Source organism: Chelonoidis abingdonii, chromosome 10 (assembly GCF_003597395.2).
Source record: "Chelonoidis abingdonii isolate Lonesome George chromosome 10, CheloAbing_2.0, whole genome shotgun sequence".
NCBI classification, from domain to species: Eukaryota; Metazoa; Chordata; order Testudines; family Testudinidae; genus Chelonoidis; species Chelonoidis abingdonii.
In genome coordinates, this window is record NC_133778.1 from 64,486,943 (window position 1) to 64,507,980 (window position 21,038).

Sequence of the window (21,038 nt, forward strand, 5' to 3'; positions counted from 1 at the left end):
TATCTTTGTAAATATCAGATGGATTAGGTACAGGGTTTTTCAGCTATAGACACTGGGAATACCCTCCCAGCCTAAGTATACAAGTAAAAATTAAAATCCTTTCAGCAAAATACAAATTTGAACTCCTTCCAGCCAAATACACAATTGAACTCCTTCCAGCCAAATGCACATTTGAAAATAAAGAGAACAAACATAAGCCTAAATCACCTTATCTACCTAGTACTTACTATTTTGAACATATAAGAGGCTGTATTGGAGAGATTGGAGAGAAACCTGGTTGCACGTCTGGTCACTCTCAGCACCCAGAGAGAACAACAACCAAAAACTAACAGCACACACACCAACTTCCCTCCCTCAAGATTTGAAAGTATCCTGTCCCCTGATTGGTCCTCTGGTCAGGTGACAGCCAGGCTCACTGATCTGTTAACCCTTTACAGGCAAAAGAGATATAAAGTACTTCTGTTCTATTAACTCTTACTTATCTGTTTATGACAAGACCGGAGCTGGACCACGGAGCAGCTCCGAGGCAGTGGAGCTGCAGGTTTTTGCCTGGAGGTGGAGCGGAGCCGGAGCGCAGCTCCAAAGCCCTGATGCGAGACCTCTAGCATGCTTAAGACCATGGCATTAATACCATTGAAAATCTTTTGAATATTTTAATAAAGACACAGTTAAAGCATTTGAAATGTTAAGTACAATTGTCATTTTAACAACATCATTTTGTTCCCTTTCGCTCCAGCTGGAGAAAGCTTTTTAGAAAGAATCCGCTTGTTTGACGGCCTTAGATGATAACTATCCTTTTTGGTAAGATGGGCTGAAGCAGTTATTGCTGCCATTTTAAAGTCCGATCGCATTTCCTGGATGACACATACGTAAGGGGAGAGAATAGGGTGACCAGATATCCCAATTTTATAGGGACAGTCCCGATTTTTGTGTTTTTCTTATATAGGCTCTTATATTATCCCCTACCCCCGTCTCGATTTTTCACATTTGCTCTCTGGTCACCTTAGGGGAGAGAAGAACTACACAGATTAAAAAATGCACTTCTGTCTCTGGAGTTGACTTGCACTTGCAACCTCATTGTTGAAGAAATGCGGATGTGGCACATGGTCATATCTGCCACCCTGAGACCTGGCAAAATTGTAGCATTTGGCTGTTAAGAGTTTTGCTTTTAGATGATTCTTTGGTCTCATGCTTACAGCAGTGTAGCAGAATATACAGTCTTGGCTGGCTAAGCAAGACTTTTTTTTTTAAAGGGGGGGGGAAGAGAGGGAGAAGAAATAAGGTGGCAAGGAAAAGACCCTGGATGAGGAAAACAGAACAAAACAACAAAGTCTCAAATTCCAGATGAAGTTCAGGATTTAGTTAGAGTGAGTGGAGGTTGAAATGTCCTCTGGATCCCTCTTCTTGGACCATTCTGATCAAGATGACAAAGTCATAATGGTGTCACAGTTGATCGCAGTGACCCTGGAGATGGTGGAAGTGGCAACCATTTTATTGATGCTCACTCCTCCTTTTGCTCAGGCAGCATTGTGGTATTCAGCTTCTTGTTCCTGATTTCCCCCAAAAGGTATGACCTTAGCAGTACTTGAGTTATATAAGCACGCCTTTTTGGTTTAGACTAATTGTCTTTTTCTGTTTGCCTATTGCACCATTTCCCACCAACATTTATCATTATATGGAATTGGAACATTTCATAAACTATCAACTTTTTCATAGCCTCCTCACTAGCAACTCAAGCTATCACCAGTACTTGTCTTTGGGTGGAATTTTTCAATACTCTCACTCTTCCATTTAGTCTGCAGAAGAGAAGAATGAGGGGGGATTTGATAGCTGCTTTCAACTACTGAAAAGGGGTTCCAAAGAGGATGGAGTTAGACTGTCCTCAGTGGTACCAGATGACAGAACAAGGAGTAATGGTCTAAAGCTGCAGTGGAGGAAGTTTAGGTTGGATATTAGGAAAAACTTTCTCACTAGGAGAGTGGTGAAGCACTGGAATGGGTTACCTAGGGAGGTGGTGGAATCTCCTTCCTTAGAAGTTTTTAAAGTCAGGATTGACATAGCCCTGGCTGGGATGATTTAGTTGGGGATTGGTCCTGCTTTGAGCAGGAGGTTGGACTAGATGACCTCCTGAGGTTCCTTCCAACCCTCATATTCTGATTCTTCTCTCTTGAGTTAAAGAAAAAGAACAGACCCAAATTGGATTCTTTTCAGAAACTCAGTGGTTCTTGGGACCCAATCTGATTTCAGTTTTTCTTCCAGAGTGTCTCCCCATATCCATTCCCTCCTCTGATTGAAACTCCTTTTCTCAAAGCCTCCCTGGTTATGTCTTCACTGCAGAGTTAGTTCAGGCTTTAGCTGAACCCTGTTTCCATCCATGCAGGAAAAATCTGTAGCTGGGGCTTGAGGGAGTCTCAAGCCCAGGCTAGCAAGCACAGTTAAGAGCATTGACTTGAGCTCAGTTTTTGCTTCAGCCCAGGCTAGCAGCCCACCTATTCTTCAGTGAGACTGAAGAGGTAGGCTAATGAAACCCAGGTGCTGTTAGTCCTGCAATCCTAGTCTACAGTTCCACCTGAGCTGCACTTTGTCTCCCTTATTCTACACTGGAAATCAACTATGCTGCCTCAGCATTTAACCCAAGATTTGCCTGCTCCATTTCTGCTGTGCTTCCATAGCATTTGCACAGAGATGCCATAAATAAATTCTCGTGCTGCCTGGAAGCTAACACCAGTCATCTGCCGGTGTGATATCAGTAAGGCCAAATTTTTCTGGAGAATACACCTAAAAAACATAAAAATGTTCTAGTAGACAGGAAAGAAACAAAGGTAGATAAGTCAGTTGGGTGTGCCATAAATCACTTGGCTTGGAGACTGAAATCCTTAATGACATTCTCATTAAAAGTTCTTGTTGGCAAATGCTGTTTACTTTTATCTTTAGAATTGTCTGCATTAATAATGAGTAACTCCATTTGGAAGTCATGTACATGAAGTATTGTTCTCATGTCACTGCCACAGACAGCAGCACCATGCTAGATGTGAGAGAGCACCCTGCAAATGAATTTATAGAGGAGCCCAGTTTCTTGCACCACTAAGAACTATGGGATATCCCATAGAAATCCATTCCTGCATACAGACTAGTACAGCACCATGCGATGCAGTTATGTAAGTCTGGCACAGGTAGAGGTTTTGCGGTGGGGATATTCCACGCAGACTATATTAGCTTGAGTTAACTGCAGTGGAGACAACTGTTAGCGCAATAAAACACCTGCAACTGGCCTGTGTCCACTGGTTCAGGTTTGCAGAGCTGTAAAATCGCAGCATAGACATTTTGGCTCAGGCTGGAGACCAGGCTCTGAAGGTCTGCATTACATTTTTTAACCCCACAGGCTTGAGTCGGCTGTCATGGGCCAGCAGTGGGTATTCTGTTGCATCGTAGACATACCCCCAGTGTGCCTGAGCCCAGTTAGCATTTGCTCAATGGCTTCTGTTACAGGGCCTAAGTGTGAAATTTTCCTTTTGCCTTACTGTTTTTTTCCCCCTCTTGGTTAGTCAGGCCATTTGAGAGACTGCTGCTGTGATGTTTGCTTCCTTATTTGGTAGTTAAACCCATTCAGCCTTCATGGTTTGCAATAACAAGTCTTGTGACTGAGGGGACGTGTGCTAAAATTCTATGCTCTCCGACATTCCCATAATATCAGAAATCCTACACACAAAACATTTGGGGGGACAGATCAATATTTATTACTAAGCACTCGCACATTGGTCATGGCATATAATAATGGTAACTTGTTTAGTAATTAATTTCAAGTGTTGGTTCGGTAGTTCATAGACTAAAAGGAGGATGCTGTCTTCCATTTACTTTCAATTATAGTTTGGAATTGGGGAATACTTTGGAGTGAAATCTATATTAATGGCATGGGGATTTATTTCTCATAATACCTTAGATCAAATATTTGATCTGTAGTTACTCATGTTAGTATCTGCACCCTGTGGCTTTGCTTAATATTTGTATATAGTATGCCAAGAACATTTTTACCTCATTTGTCTGGCCAGATTTACATAATCATACCCAGGAGTAGTGATGGCTGAATTATTATTTTGTAAATAATAGCTCCCTACTGAATTTGGGTAATGTTAGCTGTTTTAAGTAAATGCTAAGATTCTGATTACCTCACAGGAACAATTGTTGTATGCAGTGGTGTCGTAGCAAGGTTGGTCCCAGGATATTGGAGAGACAAGATGTGTGAGGTATCTTTTATTGGGTCAACTTCTCTTGGTGAAAAAGACAAGCTTGGAAGCTCCCCACAGACCAGGATACGCCAACTCAAAGTGGCACAAGACTTCACCAGAACAATACATGAAAAATCTACAGACAAATCTCCACTGCTACAATGATCAGTCCCCAGTATAATGCACCTCCCAAGATCCATGGGTCTACACATGTCTGTCACAACATGTAGCATTCCTCATCCAGTGCACTAAATGCCCCAATAGCAACTGGGTGAAACTCAGGTGTGGATTATTCACACCCTAAATGATTAAATTTATTCCAAAGTAAGTTCTAGTGTAGACAAGGTCTTCGTTTTCCAGACCTAAAGAAGAGTTTTGTGTAACTTGTCTCTCTCACCAATAGAAGTTGGTCCAATGAAAGATACTACCTCACCCATCTTGTCTTTCACAGGAACAATCTTAGTTTTTGTCCACTCTTCTAATGAAGAAAAATAAGTAGTTCAACAAGAACATTTAATAATAGGTAGCTCAATTGGGAGAAAATTCTCTTTAGTCAAGGTTTCAGAGTGGTAGCCGTGTTAGTCCGCATCAGCAAAAAGAACAGGAGTACTTGTGGCCCCTTAGAGACTTACACATTTGTTTGAGCATAAGGTTTCGTGTGCTAAAACCCATTTCATCAGATGCATGCAGTAGAAAATACAGTAGGAAGATTGTGTGTGTGTGTGTATATAAATACAAATATACACACACGCGAAATGAAAAAATGGGTGTAGCCATACTAACTATATAATAGGTGAGCTGTTATCAGCGGAAGAAAAAAACTTCTGTAGTGATCATGAGGATGGCTCATTTCCAGCAGTTGACAGAGTCAACAGGTACTCATTCTTTGGTCAAGCTGTTATTAAGATGATCATATTATTACTTGACCCTTCTAGAAACTTGAAAACCATTAAGTGTTCTGTAGTTCAGGTCATACAAGGTGAGCTACCTTCCTATTATGTTTTACATTCATTTGTGTGGATTTGGTACCGTGGCATCCAGAAAAATGTTATAGAGCAATATAACTTGATTGGCGCAATCTGTAATATGCTATTAGTAGTACAGAGTTCTGTAAACAGTGATGCTGTATCAGCAGTCCCTTCTACACTCTTTCTTGTATTGGGATCCTTTCAGTAATGGAGAAAGGGACTCAATTACTACTGCAAATAGGATTGAAGACAGGGTGTGTCTCATACTTCATTGATTCAGACATTAGTCAGACACATCGTGATTTACATGAGCGGCACTAGGGAACTTACTTTAGTCTTGTAAAATCCACTTTGCTTAAGGCATCACTTTTTCAGTGAGTAAAATCTTTCTATTTTAACATCAGCATTGGATGCGTAGATCTGGTAAATTTGAAAAATAGTTACACAAAACTAGAGGGTGCTATTAATTAGTTATATAAAAAGTAATTGTTAAAATTATTCATTATGACTTGTTCCCCTTGTTTTTTATCTTTTCTACTTCACTTCTATCCCCTCCCCTTTGTCTCAATTTTTGACCACTCCATGTTAACTTGCCGAATAATATGTGGAAGTGTAGTCTTGTTGGTTAAAGATGAATCCTCACTTTGAGAGAGTGTATTGGTAGTACAGCTCATAACATACTGTCTCAGTATTCAGGCCTGATTTACACTTTTGAGTGCAATAGTCAGGTCAGCCTAACCCCAGAGTAGATGATGTGAGTAGGTCAACAAACATTTTTTCCATCTGCCTCTTGGAGAGACGGATTTACTAAATCAATGGAAAAACTCTTTCCATAGATGTAGGCAGCATGTACGCTACCGTGCTGCAGCAGCACAACTGCAGCTTTGTAGCTGTAGCAGCTGTAGTGTAGATATGCCCTTAGAGACCAAAGCTGAATGAATGTTTCTATTCTAACAATTAAAAAAAAAAAACCAAAAACCCTACCACTTTGTTTTTATTTTCAGAAGTCAGTCTGCTGTGTTCTTGCTGAATAAGCAGTATGTATTTTTATATCTGCTGATCTCTGTGCTTTGAATGCAGCATTTTATTGAAGATACGTCTTTCATCTGGCTATATTTTTCTGAGTTTTCTGAGTGTGTGTGTATACTGGACTGTTTCCTACACCACACAACTACTAAGCAGCATGTTGCTATCTGCAGCAACCTAGTTTTTGTTAGAATCTGCTGAGTTTGATATAAAATTATTTAACTTATTTGTATGCTAGGACACTTCTTGGCTCTTTTCTGTGTCAGATGTTGCACTTGACGAGGGTTTAGGTTTTCAAGACGGAGTATAATTTTCCAGAACTTACTGACACTCTTCCCAGAAGTACAGCTATTCAGTACTTCTTCCAGTGATCTCAGAGTGCTTTAGAAACACTAATATTCACTTTAGTGAGGTAAATATTTTCCTTGTTTTACAAATAGGGAACTGACCATAGCCGGAGTCTGTGCCAGAACTGGAAATAGTAACAAGTTCTCCTGAGTGCCAGTTTGCTGCGTTAAGCAGAAGTCCATTTTTACTCCTATGTAAAAGTGAGCTGGATTCTGTTCTGGCTTGCACATTACTAACAGACTAGTTAGTAAATTGCAATTGCAGGAGCAACTTCTGCCCAATGTTCATACAGATAAAATGAAGGGTAGATGTGGGCCCTGCAGACATGTCACTTTTTTAAAAAAAAACTTAGAATCAGAGACTTGATTTACCGTTTCAGGGTTGTGTGTGTGTGTTTGGTAGTTAGAAGAATCTTCCTTGTACCCAGTCTTAAAATTCCAGTATTTTGTTTTTTCTGATACCAGCATAAATAGGAGGCAAGTCTAGATCCCAGGAACTGAGCCCACTGCTCTAATTAGTAGACACGTTGCCTCTTCTGCTACTTGTTTTAGTTGTCTGTTAGACCTCACTTCCTGATGAGACGCTCTCCAGGAGTGCCTGGTGTAAGAAGTCTTGTGCAGTGCAAAAAATTTCTGATACATTGCATTTGCAAATTTATTAGGTACCTGCCTTTAGATGCTCTGTAACAATCTAAAGATTTGTGCTTATGGAGTGTTGTACATTCTCCAATCCCTTTGAAATTAATAGGAACGGAAGGTACTCTACACCTGTCAGGGTCAGTCCTTGGCCTAAGGGTATGATCTTAACTCCCATAGACCTGAATGGACATTTTGCCAAAGAAGTAAAATGGGAGCAAAATAATGCTTTTCATGAGCAAAACCTAACCTAGGCCAAGTTCGAAATGTTGTTATACAGAGAAACAAAATATTGAAAACAATATTAAAGGAATAAATGAGAAAAAAATCCATTATGCCTCTTAATTTTTCCTGAAATGCTGCCAAGAACCTCTGACTACGTTTTAAATAAGTTAATATTTATCCTCAGTTAAGGTGTTTTCTGTAGATGCTTATTTAGCTGATTTTTTTTAACCTCTTGTAATTATGAAAGCTTGCAAAAGTAATTCAAAGTGCATTATAAAACTCTGAAACCATCATCCTTGATTTGAAAAGTTAAACATGAGCAACAAGTAGTCTTTAAGTAAAATGAGCTAATTGTAGGGTTCAGTCATGAATGCCGCCCCCCCCCCCCAAAGCAAAGGTAAAATAGGCATTCTGCACAGAAGTAATTTTTAAAAACTTAAAAGAAAACTGAGTGCTGGATACTGCTGTTATACTTGTTGTTTTGGGCATTAGCACATAACCCTGCAATTTTCACATTCCTTAGAAAATACTAGCAGTTAACTTTAAAGTGTTAATCAGGTTTTCTAATCATACGTATAACTAATACTCCTTTTTTGTTTTTGAGTGAACATTGCTAAAAGACAGGTTTCAGAGTAGCAGCCGTGTTAGTCTGTTTCCACAAAAAGAACAGGAGTACTTGTGGCGCCTTAGAGACTAACAAAAAACCTTTTTGTTAGTCTCTAAGGTGCCACAAGTATTTCTGTTCTTATTGCTAAAAAAATGTCCAAGGTAGGTTTAGCTAGCCATGGTCAGACAGGTATTGTGCAAACTTTCTTGCACTACTTTTCTAGTGCTGTTCAATCAACAACAGCTAACCTGGATTTGGACATGTCTTAAGGATAGTTTTTCTGGTCATGCCAGATGGAGTGAGGACTCTTAGGCTAATAAATGGAGACTAGGAAAAGATAAATCCTCTTTTATGACCTGAATGGATCTCCAGAACTGAAAGGCCAATATAAATGTGTATATACATATATACACACCCCTCACCACTTTTTTTTTTTTTACTTTACATAGTGAGGAAAACTGGTGGAACTACAGAAGGGTGTAGAGATTAAGGATAAGACTCGGCTACTGAAAAATACAAGGGCCTGACTCCATCTGAAGCCCTAGAGACTGTTAAACATGGCTCGCAGCACTGGCTGCCAGGCGGAAGGAGATACACTAGAGAAGCAGAGGCCAAAAAAGTAAATGCCCTGTTCTCCAAAGAACCATCCAAGGTGTACTCCCAACTGCAATGCAAACAACACAAGAACGCAGAGCCACCAGCAGAGAAACTGATTTTTTTTTTTTTTTTATATATATAAATAAAAATTCCCTCTCACCCCTATGGGTGGTATGTGTCTTCCTCAACTCGGGTCCTCTACAGAGGCCGTGGAGTTTGAGGGTTCTGCGCAGTATCTTAGGTGTTCCTAGCACTGCACTCTTCTGGACAGAGAGCTTGATGTTGTTCCTGGGACTGTTGGAGCCACTCACCCAGCTTAGGAGTCACAGCCCCGAGTGCTCCTACCACACTGGGACACTTTGGCCTTCACTTTCCACATCCTCTCTAGTTCCTCTTTCAGGCCCTGGTACTTCTCCAGCTTCTCATATTCCTCTTCCTGATGTTGCTGTCACTTGGCACTGCTATATCTATCACCACCGCTGTCTTCTGGCCTTGTCTATTACCACGATGTCTGGTTGATTGGCCAGTACCTGCCGTCCGTCTGGATCTGGAAGTCCCACAGAATCTTAGCCCTTATTCTCCCCAACCTTGCTGGAATCTCCCATCTGGTCTTGGGAGGGTCTGCCCAACGCTGTGCGATGTTCTGTACACAATGCTAGCCACTTGGTTGTGCCGTTCAGTGTGTGCTGTTCCTGCCTGCATCTTTACACCCTGCCACTATGTGTTTGGACTGTCTCTGAGGCCTCTCGCACAGTCTGCAACCTTGGGTGCTCTCTAGTGATGGTAGAACCCCTGCTTCAATGGATCTGGTGCGCAGTGCTGTGCTGCTATGATCAGTGGACCTGTGCTGTCTTATGATCAGTGTCTCAGTGCTGTCTGAGTCCAGCTTTTCCAGCACTGGTAGGATTTCCCAATGTCAGCCACCTCAGCTATCTGTCGATGGTACATCCCATGCAGGGTTTGTCTTGTCTTGCCATGGAACTCCTTCTGCTTGGTCTCCTCTATGTCTGCTGCTGCCTAGGCATTCTCTCAGCAGCTCTCTTTGGGGGCCATCTTAACTGATGTACTCCTGGATGTTCGGGTTTCGTCCAGGATAGTGGCTTTGATGTCCCGAGCCCCGCCCGCCTTCTTTCCGGTGTATGAGTCTCTGGCGTGTTGGACTTGGGGTGGAAACCTCCGTGCATTGTGAGAGCTTCGGGTCTTCACACTTGGCAGCTTCCATGTCTCCTTTCCTTTGGCCAGCTCACTCTAACCGGCAGGGTATCTGATGACCGGCAGGGCGTATCTGTTGATGGCGTGGATCTTGTTCTTCGCACTGAGCTGGCTCTTCAGGACCTGTCTTATCCTTTGGTGATACTTGGATGTTGCTGTCTTCCTTGCCTCCTCTCGTGGTTTCCATGTGACTGTGGACCCAAGGTACTTGTAGCGGTCTGGTGTGCTGCTTGTTGTGGCCCGCTGGTAGTTCCACCCCATCAGCTGACTACTTCCCTCTCTTGCCTACCATCCGCCACCATCTTCCCAGTCCGAATGACTTCCGATATCCCACTGTAGATCCGCGTCAGGTGGATTAGCGAGTCGAGTGTCTCGTTCTCTTAGATACAGCTTGATGTCATCCATGTAGAGGAGGTGGGTGATGGTAGTTCCATCCTGAACCTGTACCCGTAACCGTCCTTGTACTGGTTGAGGGGGTTTAAGCCTATGCAGAACAGCAGCGGGGACCGTGCATCACCTTGGTATATGCCGCACTTGATGGCCACTTGTGCAAGCTGCCTTGAGTTACTTCCAGTGTTGTCTTCCATAGTCCATTGAGTTCTGAGGAAGGTCCTTAATGTCCTGTTGACTTTGTATAGCGCCAGACAGTCACAGATCCACGTGTGCGGCATTGAGTCGTAGGCTTTCTTGTAGTCAATCCAGGCTGTGCTCAGATTGGTCTATCTAGACCTTGGTCTTTGGCGACGCGCTCTGTCTTATGAGAAACTGGTATTTTGAGGCCTCTGTGTTGTTCCACTACCCTTCTGAGCTGTGCTCATGTACTGGCCCATATGGTCCTGTGCTTGGCGGCTATGATGCCGATAGGACTTTCCATGTTGTGGGGAGGCAGGTTTATGCCGTAGTTGGACGGTTCTGTTCCCTTGCAGGGGTCTTTCACGATCAGCACTGCCTCCTTGTGTTAGCCAGTTTGGGTGGGAGCCTGTTGCTAGCACTGGTTCATCTGTGCTGCTAGGCATTCATGCACTGCTGTTAGTTTCTTTAGCCAGTAGGTGGGATCATGTCTGGTCCAGGTGCTGTCCAGCTTTCATGTTCTTGACCTGCTGCTGGATGTCTTCTACTGTGATGGTGACTGGTTTCTGTTCTGGGAGATTGCTGTGCTCCATTCTCAGGTCCTGCAGCCACTTTGCGCTGGCGTTATGAGTCTTCTTCATTCTCCCATGTGTTCTTCCAGTACTGTTCAGTCTTCTGCTGCTGGTGGCTCTGCTGTTCTTGTGTGTTGCATTTGCAGTTGGGTACACCTTGTGGTTCTTGTGAGACACGGGCATTTACTTTTTTGGCCTCTGCTTCTCTAGTGTATCTCCTTAGCCTGGTAGCAGTCTGTGAGCCTTTGTTTAGCAGTTCTCTAGGGCTTCAGATGGAGTCAGGCCCTTGTATTTTTTCGTAGCCGAGTCTTCCTTAATCTCTACACCCTTCTGTAGTTCCCACCAGCTGAGCTAATTCTCTCGGGTCGCCTTGATCTTTTCTCCAACTCATTTTCCAGGGTGGGTACATACTGTTGTCTTCTTGATCGTGTAGCTAAGCTCTCCGGATTACAGGGGCTGTAGCATATCCACCATCATTGGTTTGAGTTATGATGGTAGTAGGGATTGTCATGAGGGCTTTTGGCATCTTCTAACATAGTATCTGATGGTACTTCTCCACTGAGCCTTGGTAATGGGTCTCGAGATTGACTGTAGCTAGTTTCTCCATGTCTTATGCCTCATATCAGCTGCTGTGCTCTGCAATGGAGAGGGTGAGTGAAGTTTCGCTTCAGGTGTGGCTGACACTCCACTTGTTCTTCCAGGTCTTCTTGAGTCTTGGATGTAATGTGGGTTGGTCTATCTCAAGCTGTGAGAGCAGCTTTCCTCTTTACTATGTTGAAGCGTTTGGGTAACTAGCTGTTTCTCAGTAAGTGTGGATGTAGGTCTTTTGTCCATCCATAGTCCCCTCATACGTTTCATATATCCCCTCTCATTAGGTCTACTGTTGTAGTAGCATTCCATCAATTCCAGGTTCTCTTGTCTCGTCCATGAATGGTTTGTTCCAGTAGCCCACTTATCGTCAGATTGTCCTTGTTCCTCAACATCTGGCGCGGACCTTGTTAATCCGGGCGACGTCTGAGCCGGCATGACTCTTCTAGTTCGTGTCACTCTCATATTTTTTTGAGGTAGGCAGGTGAAGCGTTTGGGGGTCTTTTGCCCAAGGACCCCTACTGGAAAGTTGGGTACCAACCGGGATTTGAACCCCGGTCTCCCGTATCAAAGGGCGGTCTCCCGTATCAAAGGGCGGCGCTCTTAACCACTACGCTATCCAGTCGCTCCATATAAAGTAAAAAAATATTTTAAAATTAGCATATTCCATATGTGACTCTGAATATCTGTATTGTTTCCCATCATTAACTGTCTTTGGGAAACAAGTTCTGCCTATTACAAGACACTCCAGCACTTTTGATTACGTGATCACCATTGACTGTTGCTCAAGAATGGGTCAGCAAGAGTGAGGCTTGTAGGCAAGGGGACTGTAGTCTTTTTCTTTTCCCTTTTTTTTTGTTTAAATTTCCCTGTAGCTAGGACTTCTAGGCTATGGCTTCATTAGAGAGTTTACAGCGATGCATCTACAAGCTCTGTAATGTAGCTGCTTTATGCTCCTCCATGGGTTTAATTACTCCAGTCCCCACAAATGGCAATAGCTCTGTTGGCAGGAGAAGTTCTCCTGCCCACATAGTGCTGTCCGCACCAGTGCTTAGGTCTGTGTAATTTCTGTGGCTCAGGGTAGCTTTTTCACCCGCTGAGTGACACAACTTATACCACATAAATGGTAGTGTAGACATACACCTAAAAACTTGTTTTCTTACTCCACAAAAAAATTCTTGTGGAACAGGTGAATGTTGGGCAGAGAGGAGCAAATTTGCAGTGACTTGCTGTGAAAGGTTGCTCCATTCTTCAACAGTGATAAGTATAATTTGACACTCCTAGCCTCTGTTTGCCAGAAGCTGGGAATGGGTGACAGGATGGATCACTTGATGACTGCCTGTTCTGTTCATTCCCTCTGGGGCACCTGGCATTGGCCACTGTCAGAAGACAGGATACTGGGCTAGATGGACCTTTGGTCTGACCCAGTGTGACCATTCTTATGTTTTGGTGGTTACATCTCACAAGAATAGGAGATGGGTTATCATGAATAATATTTAGCTGACCTCCAAAAAACAAACAACAAAGGAAATGTTAAAATTTAAGAAATTGTATTTTCTCTCAATGTTCATAGGAGGGTGGGGTTTAATATTACACATTCCTCTCATGCACAGAGTTATGCCTTTGTAAATATTTGTTATTTTCATGAAGATGTTTTTCTCTGAGGTATACAAATAAGGTTAGGGTTGTGCTTTAAAAATAAAATACCTTAGAAAAACATCAGTTTCAGGCTTGACTTAATTGGTTCATCTCCATTGGAAGTTTGTGCCTTTATGACTGCTCTTAAGATATGTATTTAACCAATATTTCTGTGGCATTAATCATCACATAGTATTTTAGACTCAGTATGGATAGGAATATTAGTAGCATAACCTGTTTGCCTTTTGTTTTGCAGGTATACAAAACTGGGATATGCTGGAAATACAGAACCACAGTTCATCATTCCTTCATGTAAGTATTTGTTTACACATGCACTAAAGTTCATGGTCTATTTATTTTTAAAATTAGAAAGGTAGCCAGGAATACATGGCAAAATTACTGTACACAGGGCTGGAAGTGGAATATAAGCATTTGTCCCTGGGCGTTAGGTAATTTTCCTGAAGATGTAGTCTCAATTTATGCAGAATGTAAGCTTCATTTAAAAAAAAAAATCTAGCCTTTGAAGTTGAAAGGCTGGTAAAGGAGGCTGGCTTTAAAATAATAGTAGCACAGGTATGGTTCACCTTTTCTAGTAGGCTTAGTTCTTAAGTAGTAAAAGACCATGTAAATATGTGAACATATATAACTGAAGAAAACACTCTAATTTACAACGTTGGGGTATGTTTTTATGTCTTCAGTTCTTTTGACCTGATGTATTTTCCCCAGACTTCTTCAGTGTTTCCTTTAACAATTTCCCAACTTAAGTTTTGCAAATGGTACTTGTAGAAGCTGATTTTTTTAACTTTTTTTTCCATGTAAAACTTGCATATTTATTCCATCCTCTTCATGAAAGGGTTCTTGGTGATTGGTGCCAGACTAGAGTAGAATGTAGAATTCAATTAATTTCCTTTTGGAAATCCTTCTTTTAACCTTCTGGATGATTTGGTGCCAAGTCATTGATCACCTGGGCTAAGAAGCAGTAGTGCTTAAAAACTGTTGTTGCAAAGTAAATATTGTGGATCGTTGGGGCTGTTTTGCTTTTTTGGCAACAATACTTTGGGAAACTAAGGTTTATGTATTTAATATTTCTTACTGTTCCCCTGTTTTTACTCTAGTACTATAGAACCATTTCTTTCCTCTGTAGGTTTTTAATTTGGAACTATCCTCCTTTTTTGTTGTTTTGATCATTTTTGCCTTTTTAAAATACGTTTACTTGATAATATCTCCAGTGTGCTATCCTCAGTTTTGCTTTTCCCCTTAAACCTGCACTTTCGATGTTGCCTTGTCAGCACTGCATATTTCACCAAAAACTGGTAACTGCTAGCCCGTTACTTCACTTTAGAATGTTAATTTTAAATGTGTTGTGGAAATTGCTATTTCTCAACAGGACGTTGAGAACAGTATTTAGGAGCTAATGTTGGATTTACAGAAAACGTTGTCAAACAAATGTCTTTAACTAAATAATCCACTTGTCATTCTTTTTGCATTATTAAAGCTGGACTTTTCACTTCAAATATGCACATAAATCTACTTACAAGTTTTAAATATTCTAATCCGTGTATTTGTACACTCCTGGATATTCAGATGTTTCTTCTATTTATTCTTCCTACAGCTCTTCTTCCTTGCTAGTAATTCTAACTTGGGCCACGTCTACACTACGGGATAATATCGAATTAGCTAAAATTGGTTTTATAAAACTGATATTATAAATTCGATTTCATGCGGCCACACTAGACACAGTAATTCGGCGTTGTGCGTCCATGGTCCGAGGCTAACGTCGATTTCTGATCGTTGCTTGTGGGTAGCTTCTTCTGTAAGCTATCCCATAGTTCCGCAGTCTCCCCGCCCTTGGAATTCTGGGGTTGAATCGTTATTGTCACGGGTGGTTCTGGGTAAATGTCGCAGTCATTCCTTCCTCTGGGAAACACAGCTGACAATCTTTCGCACCGTTTTTCCTGGATTGCCTGGCAGACGCCATAACACGGGCAACCATGGGCCCGTTCAGCTTTTTTTTTTTCCGGCACCGTATGTGTACTGGATGCCGCGGAGAGAGAGGCGATGCTCCAGCGCTACACAGCAGCATCACTTGCTTTGCATGGATAGCAGAGATGAGTTACCGGTCATTCTGTACGTCTACTGCTGGAGAAAACTGGCAATGAGATGACGGTTATCTCTCCTCCTCTGTACTGTCCGCTGCTATCATGAGTGCCCCTGGCTTGAAATCGGGCCGGGGCGCAACGCAAAGCAAAATTGGGATTGACTCACTTGGGATTGAGTCAATCCCTCCCTTATGGTTTCTAAAAATGAGTCAGTCCTGCCTAGAATAAGGGCAAGTGTATTAGAGGACCAGCGTATCAGAGCACAGCTGCTCCGTGCAAGTATTTACAGGGTGCCCCTGCAACAACCCCACGCCGTTACTTCCCTCCTCCCCAACCTTCCTGGCTACTTGGCAGTGTCCCCCCCCCCATTTGTGTAATATGAAGTATAAAGAATGCAGGAATAAGAAACAGAGACTTGTTAGTGAGATAAAATGAGGGGGAGGCACCTCTCAGGGCTATGACAGTCCAGGCAGTTCAGAATCTTTTCTTTACACAGGAAAGGGAGGGGCTGATGAAGCTCAGCCCCTAGTTGCTATGATGAAGAGCGGTTACCAGCCATTCTGTACCATCTACTGGAGTCATTCCCATTTTACCCAAGCACTCCTGGCCAGCCTCACCTGAGGCCAGCCAGGAGCACTCACGGGCTGATGCGACGACGGATATCAGTCATAATTGTACTCTACCACGGGAGGGGGAGAGAGGTATACTGCTCTTCACTGTGCAGCATCGCGTCTACCAGCAGCATTTACACACAGGGTGACATTGAAAGAAGTCAAGAAATGATTTCTTCCCTTTATTTCATGTGGGGGGAGCGGAACTGAGGAGCTATTCCCTGAAACCACGCCAGACACTGGTGTTGAACCTACAGACATTGGGAGCTCAGCCAAGAATGCAAATACTCTTTCAGTGACTGCTGTGGATTGGGATAGCTGGAGTCGTCAGTACCCCCCATCCATAAGCGTCCATCTGAGTCTCTGGCTTCCCGTTACGCTTGTCACGCAGCGCGTGTAGACCTGGAGAGTTTTTTTCAACGCTTTGGCATTTCGTGTTCTGTAGCGAGCTCTGATACAAACAGATTTGTCTCCCATACAGCCGATCAGATCTAGATCTCCCGTACGGTCATGCTGGAGCTCTTTTTGATTTGAGACTGCAGCCACGACCCATGCTGATCAGAGCTCCACGCTGGGCAAGCGGAAAATGTAATTCAAAAGTTTGCGGGGCTTTCCTGTTACCTGCCCGTGCATCCGAGTTCAGATGCTGTCCAGAGCGGCAGTGTGCACTGTGGATACCGCGCCGAGGCCAATAACGTCGATTTCCGCCACACTAACCGTAATCGATATGTTAATATTGAATTAGTGCTACTCCTCTCGTCGGGTGGAGTACAGAAATAGATAAAGAGCCCCTTTATATCGATATAAAGGGCGCTTTGTAGGTTGGAGTTCAGCTTTAAATCGATTTAACGCTCTTTAAATCGATTTAAACGCGTAGTGTAGACCAGGCCTTGATCATAGTGGTCTGCTTTAGAGATTAAATATTGGAGTGGGAATTACCTAAGAGATAGGCAGAGAAATTTATATAACAGGCCATCAAGAAAAGAGGATAGTGGCACATATATATATGTTAAATCTTTGAGGAAATAAATGGATTTTAAATATCCATGAGTAAATTCAGTTACTTATATATAAAACACAAAGAAATTGCCATCCTGTGGAAATAGCTAATAATCTAAATGGGACTGCTAATGAAAGGATCATAGTCTGCAACACTATCATTTGATGAAATTAAATATTTCCTCCTCTGTCCTTTAAGCCAAATTATATAATAATTACACTAATTGCAGGAGTTTAAACTAATCCACCACCCAAAATGGGGTAAAATAGAATTGGTAATCCACATTAGATAAATTGCAGCAGTACTTGCACATAATTTCATACTGAAATAAATGAGGCTCTTTTAAAAGCTTCTATATTTTTAGTTTCTTTCATTCCATCTTTGCTATTTTTTTTTCTTTTGACTTTAAATATTGGCTGTTGCATTCTATTTGATTCTTTAGGGGGGAAAAATGCTTATTATATAACCAGTTTGAGCAGCATTCCTTCCCTCTTGATCAGTTGCTTCTCTTTCTTGATCTCCCACTCTCAAAGAATTTTTCTCTCCCACTGTTCCTTTATATAGATTTCCTGCTTAATTCTGAATATGCATCTGTACTGCACAAGGAAACTTGCTAGAAAAATAAAGTAAAAGTGAAATATTGGGCCAGTTGCATTGGCCAGGAAGACTGACTGTTTGTTTTTGAACCCCATTGGAGTTCACTGGTTCATTTTCTTTCTTTGCTGTCTCCCAGCTATTTGTTAATGTCCAGCTAAGCATTCCTCTTTCTTCCCTTTGATTTTTACTGTGTGATATATGTTCAAAATATCAACTAATTGATATCCCTCCAGTGCAAGCACTCCTATTTTCTTGTGTCCATATCAAAATATTTTTGTGTGAAAACAAATTTTAAATACTCATTCTCTTATTTTTCCAGTTGTTACACTTAAAACAAATGGCCCCCATCAGTTTTTGAGCACAAAAGTCAGTCTGATACAAATACCTCCTCTTTCTTTTAAAAGCTTTTTCAATCTTGTGTTGAACAAACCAAAGTCAACTACTCTGATATTGCTGAAGAAGTTCCCATCATCAAACACCATTGTAACCTGGTTCTTTCACTACCCAGATTTAATTTCCAGTTTGTATTGTCACAGTGTACTGCTTTTTCTAAATTGCTTCTTTTTTTATTTTTAAATATAGCCCAAAATAGTTTTTGGTTTCACTAGTTTCACATTCAGCAATAAATACTGAGTCATCTTATTTTAGGTTAGAGCAGGGGCAGGCAAACTTTTTGGCCTGAGGGCCACATCGAGTTTCCAAAATTGTATGAACGGCCAGTTAGGGGAGGCTGTGCCTCCCCAAACAGCCAGGCGTGGCCCAGCCCCTGCCCCCATCTGACCCCCCCACTCCTTCTTGACTGCGCCACCACCCCAGGACCCCTGCTTCCATTCAACTCCGCTGTTCCATTCCCTCTGACCGCCCTGTAGCCAGACCCCTGACCACCACTCCAAATTCTGTCCCCTCTCCAACCTCCCCTGCTCCCTTACCGTGCTGCCTGGAGCACCAGTGGCTGGCGGTGCTACTGCCACACTGCCCAGAGCACCAGGATGGGCAGCCGTGCTGCTCGACTGGAGCCAGCCATGCCACCGCGCACCACAGAGCACCGAGTCAGGGTACGGCTCTGCAGCTGCAATGCCCGACAAGAGCTTGGAGCCCCGCCATCCAGAAGCTGTGGGGGAGAGGGAACAGCAGGGAAAGGGCCAGGAGCTCAGGGGCCAGGCAGGAGGGTCCCATAGATTGTAGTTTGCCCACCTTTGGGTTAGAGCAATGATAAATCACTTTAACCTGAAAAGCTCTGGAGGTTTATAGCAAGTGGTGGTGTCTGTCTCAAAACTGTTTTTAAGATGCCCCTGCTGGGCAGTAAGAGCCTTTTAAACTTAACCTTAAGTATCAAGGAGCTTTATAATAGTGCTCTTAAAAATACTGCATTGGCACAACTCTTCCTTTTGTGTGTCGCGCATGATCATCTTGCATCCTCCTATCTGAGCTGGACAAAAATTTCTTCAGAGTGTAAATCTGCCAAATTATATGCATTTTTCAGAGCATGGAAACAATTGTAGTTTGGGCTGGGGAGAAGAAAACACCTGGATTATTTATTTATTTATTTTTTTGGAAATAGCACTTTTTAAATAAAATGTTTGCTCTCGAAACAAAATTCAGAGCCTTTCATTCAACCTGCAAAAACAATAATTTATATATAAAATTTATTTTTATTTGGCAAGAAAACGAATAAAAATCAGTTTGTGGATCTGAAACAAACTGAATATTTTAAAGATTTTTATTCCAGTTCAGCCATGGAAGAGGAAAAGCAATTATTTGCTCAGTTCTACTCCTGTTGGATGCTTTTCTCCCTGTACCCCTTACCATCTGTGTGTAAGTTACTATAATTTATAAATATATAATAACATTCCTATTTTTCTGTCTCATTCTTCGTTTCAGTCTTGGCTCTTCTATGGTTCATGCTTTCTCTGGTGATATTTGACTTGTCTTCTTTCACTGCTTTGAGGCGCAAAGTAGAATTCAGTAGTAAATCCTTAGGATTTTTATGATGAGCAAGTACTCAGTTAAGATCCTCTATTCATTAGCAAAAGTCACTATCCCCAAGTGGTTGGATTAGGATTTTTCACACATTGCTTCAGCATCCTTCACAGGTCTAGCTATTGACCAATAACTGAACACCTTTTGACTTACATATGGAAGTTTATATGACACCTGACTTCAGGAAAGGGTTTAATTTTAAAGGTGATCTTCAGAGTTGAAAATTTACCAGACACTCTCTAACCAGCAAGCTAACCCAATTAGCCAGATGAAGCTGCAAAAGATTGGAGGGGAAGGTCAGGCGCATCATACCCTTACTGGATCAGGCCAATGATCTATCTACCGAGTATCCTGTTTTTGATATTGGCCGGTACCTCATGCTTCAGTGTGCAAAACCCCCATAATAAATAAAGAAGGTGCCTATAAAGGGAAATGTCTTCCCAAATTTCAATCTTGTGTCATGATAAAGGTAAATAAGAATACTTGACTTATCTTTTCAATAGCGTTCATTATTTTGTATATCTCCCTCCTATTCCCTCTCTCTAAAAGATAAAGAATCTTAATATTGCTATTTGTCTCTTTGTGGAAATATTTTTCCCCTGACTTTAATTCCTTTTTTGAATCCCTTCTTGGTCTGTTAATCTCTTTATGATGAGGTGTCTAGAACTAAACTCAGAGTTCAGAGTGAAACATCAATTTATATAGTGGCATGGTACTGAAAATATCTTAATGCATTTTAGTATCTTGTCTGTTTTTTTTTTTTTGAATGTGGGTGCACACTGCACAGCTGTTTTCTTTTTTTCTCCTGTCTTTCTGGCTGCTGAGCGGTTGTTAATTGAACGTGGAGGTAAAATAGTCCATTGCCTGTTGAGGCAAGTCTTCAACAGGTGGAATGAACAGCCAGTTTGACTGTGCTAAAATATTAACTGCTGCTTTGAGTAGTATCCCTATGGGTGCTCCACTTCAGGTGCTCGTGCATCTCTTGAGCTCTTGATCAGAGATTTTTCAGTGTAGCAGTGTCCGTTCAACCTGTGCATGCACCCTTTGGCTCCTCATGCCAGACACCAAAGCTGCATAGGGGTGTGTGGGATGAATCATCTTCAGTTCCGTCTCACCTGCCTCAGCCTGAGACTGAGCCCTAGTATGTCCAACTTGAGCATGCCTTGGCTTTCTATAATTCTAATATTTTGTACAAGAGCCCACGATCAGTTTTGGCAACCATGACCTTAGCTACTGCTTCAGCACCGATCCCCTATTTGGTACTGCAGGAGTTCAGATATACTAAGGACCTCTTGATAACAGATTAACCAGAGTCTCTGCTCCTCATGGGTACTGAGCGTCTCTTGGTACCAAGACTCTGATCTCTGGACTACCATCTTCCAGTACCACAGGACTCTCCGCTGAGGGTGCTCCTCTTTTGGATGTGATTGCTGGAGGATGAAGACAACTTCAATCGGTCTCCTTTTTCTTTGTCCAGGCTTCTCCAATATATCCATTCATGGGGAAAATTGGGCTTATTAACAATGGTGATGGAACCAA

General features: G+C 42.2%; 1 protein-coding gene across 1 annotated transcript in view; it reads left to right on the top strand.

The window, feature by feature from the left end:
* Positions 1 to 21,038, top strand: part of ACTR3 (actin related protein 3) — a 53,501-nt gene that overhangs the window by 17,495 nt on the left and 14,968 nt on the right. The window contains exon 2 of the mRNA XM_032783747.2: positions 13,469 to 13,524. Coding sequence (XP_032639638.1) covers positions 13,469 to 13,524 — 56 coding nt within the window. The remainder of the gene's footprint in view (positions 1 to 13,468; positions 13,525 to 21,038) is intronic.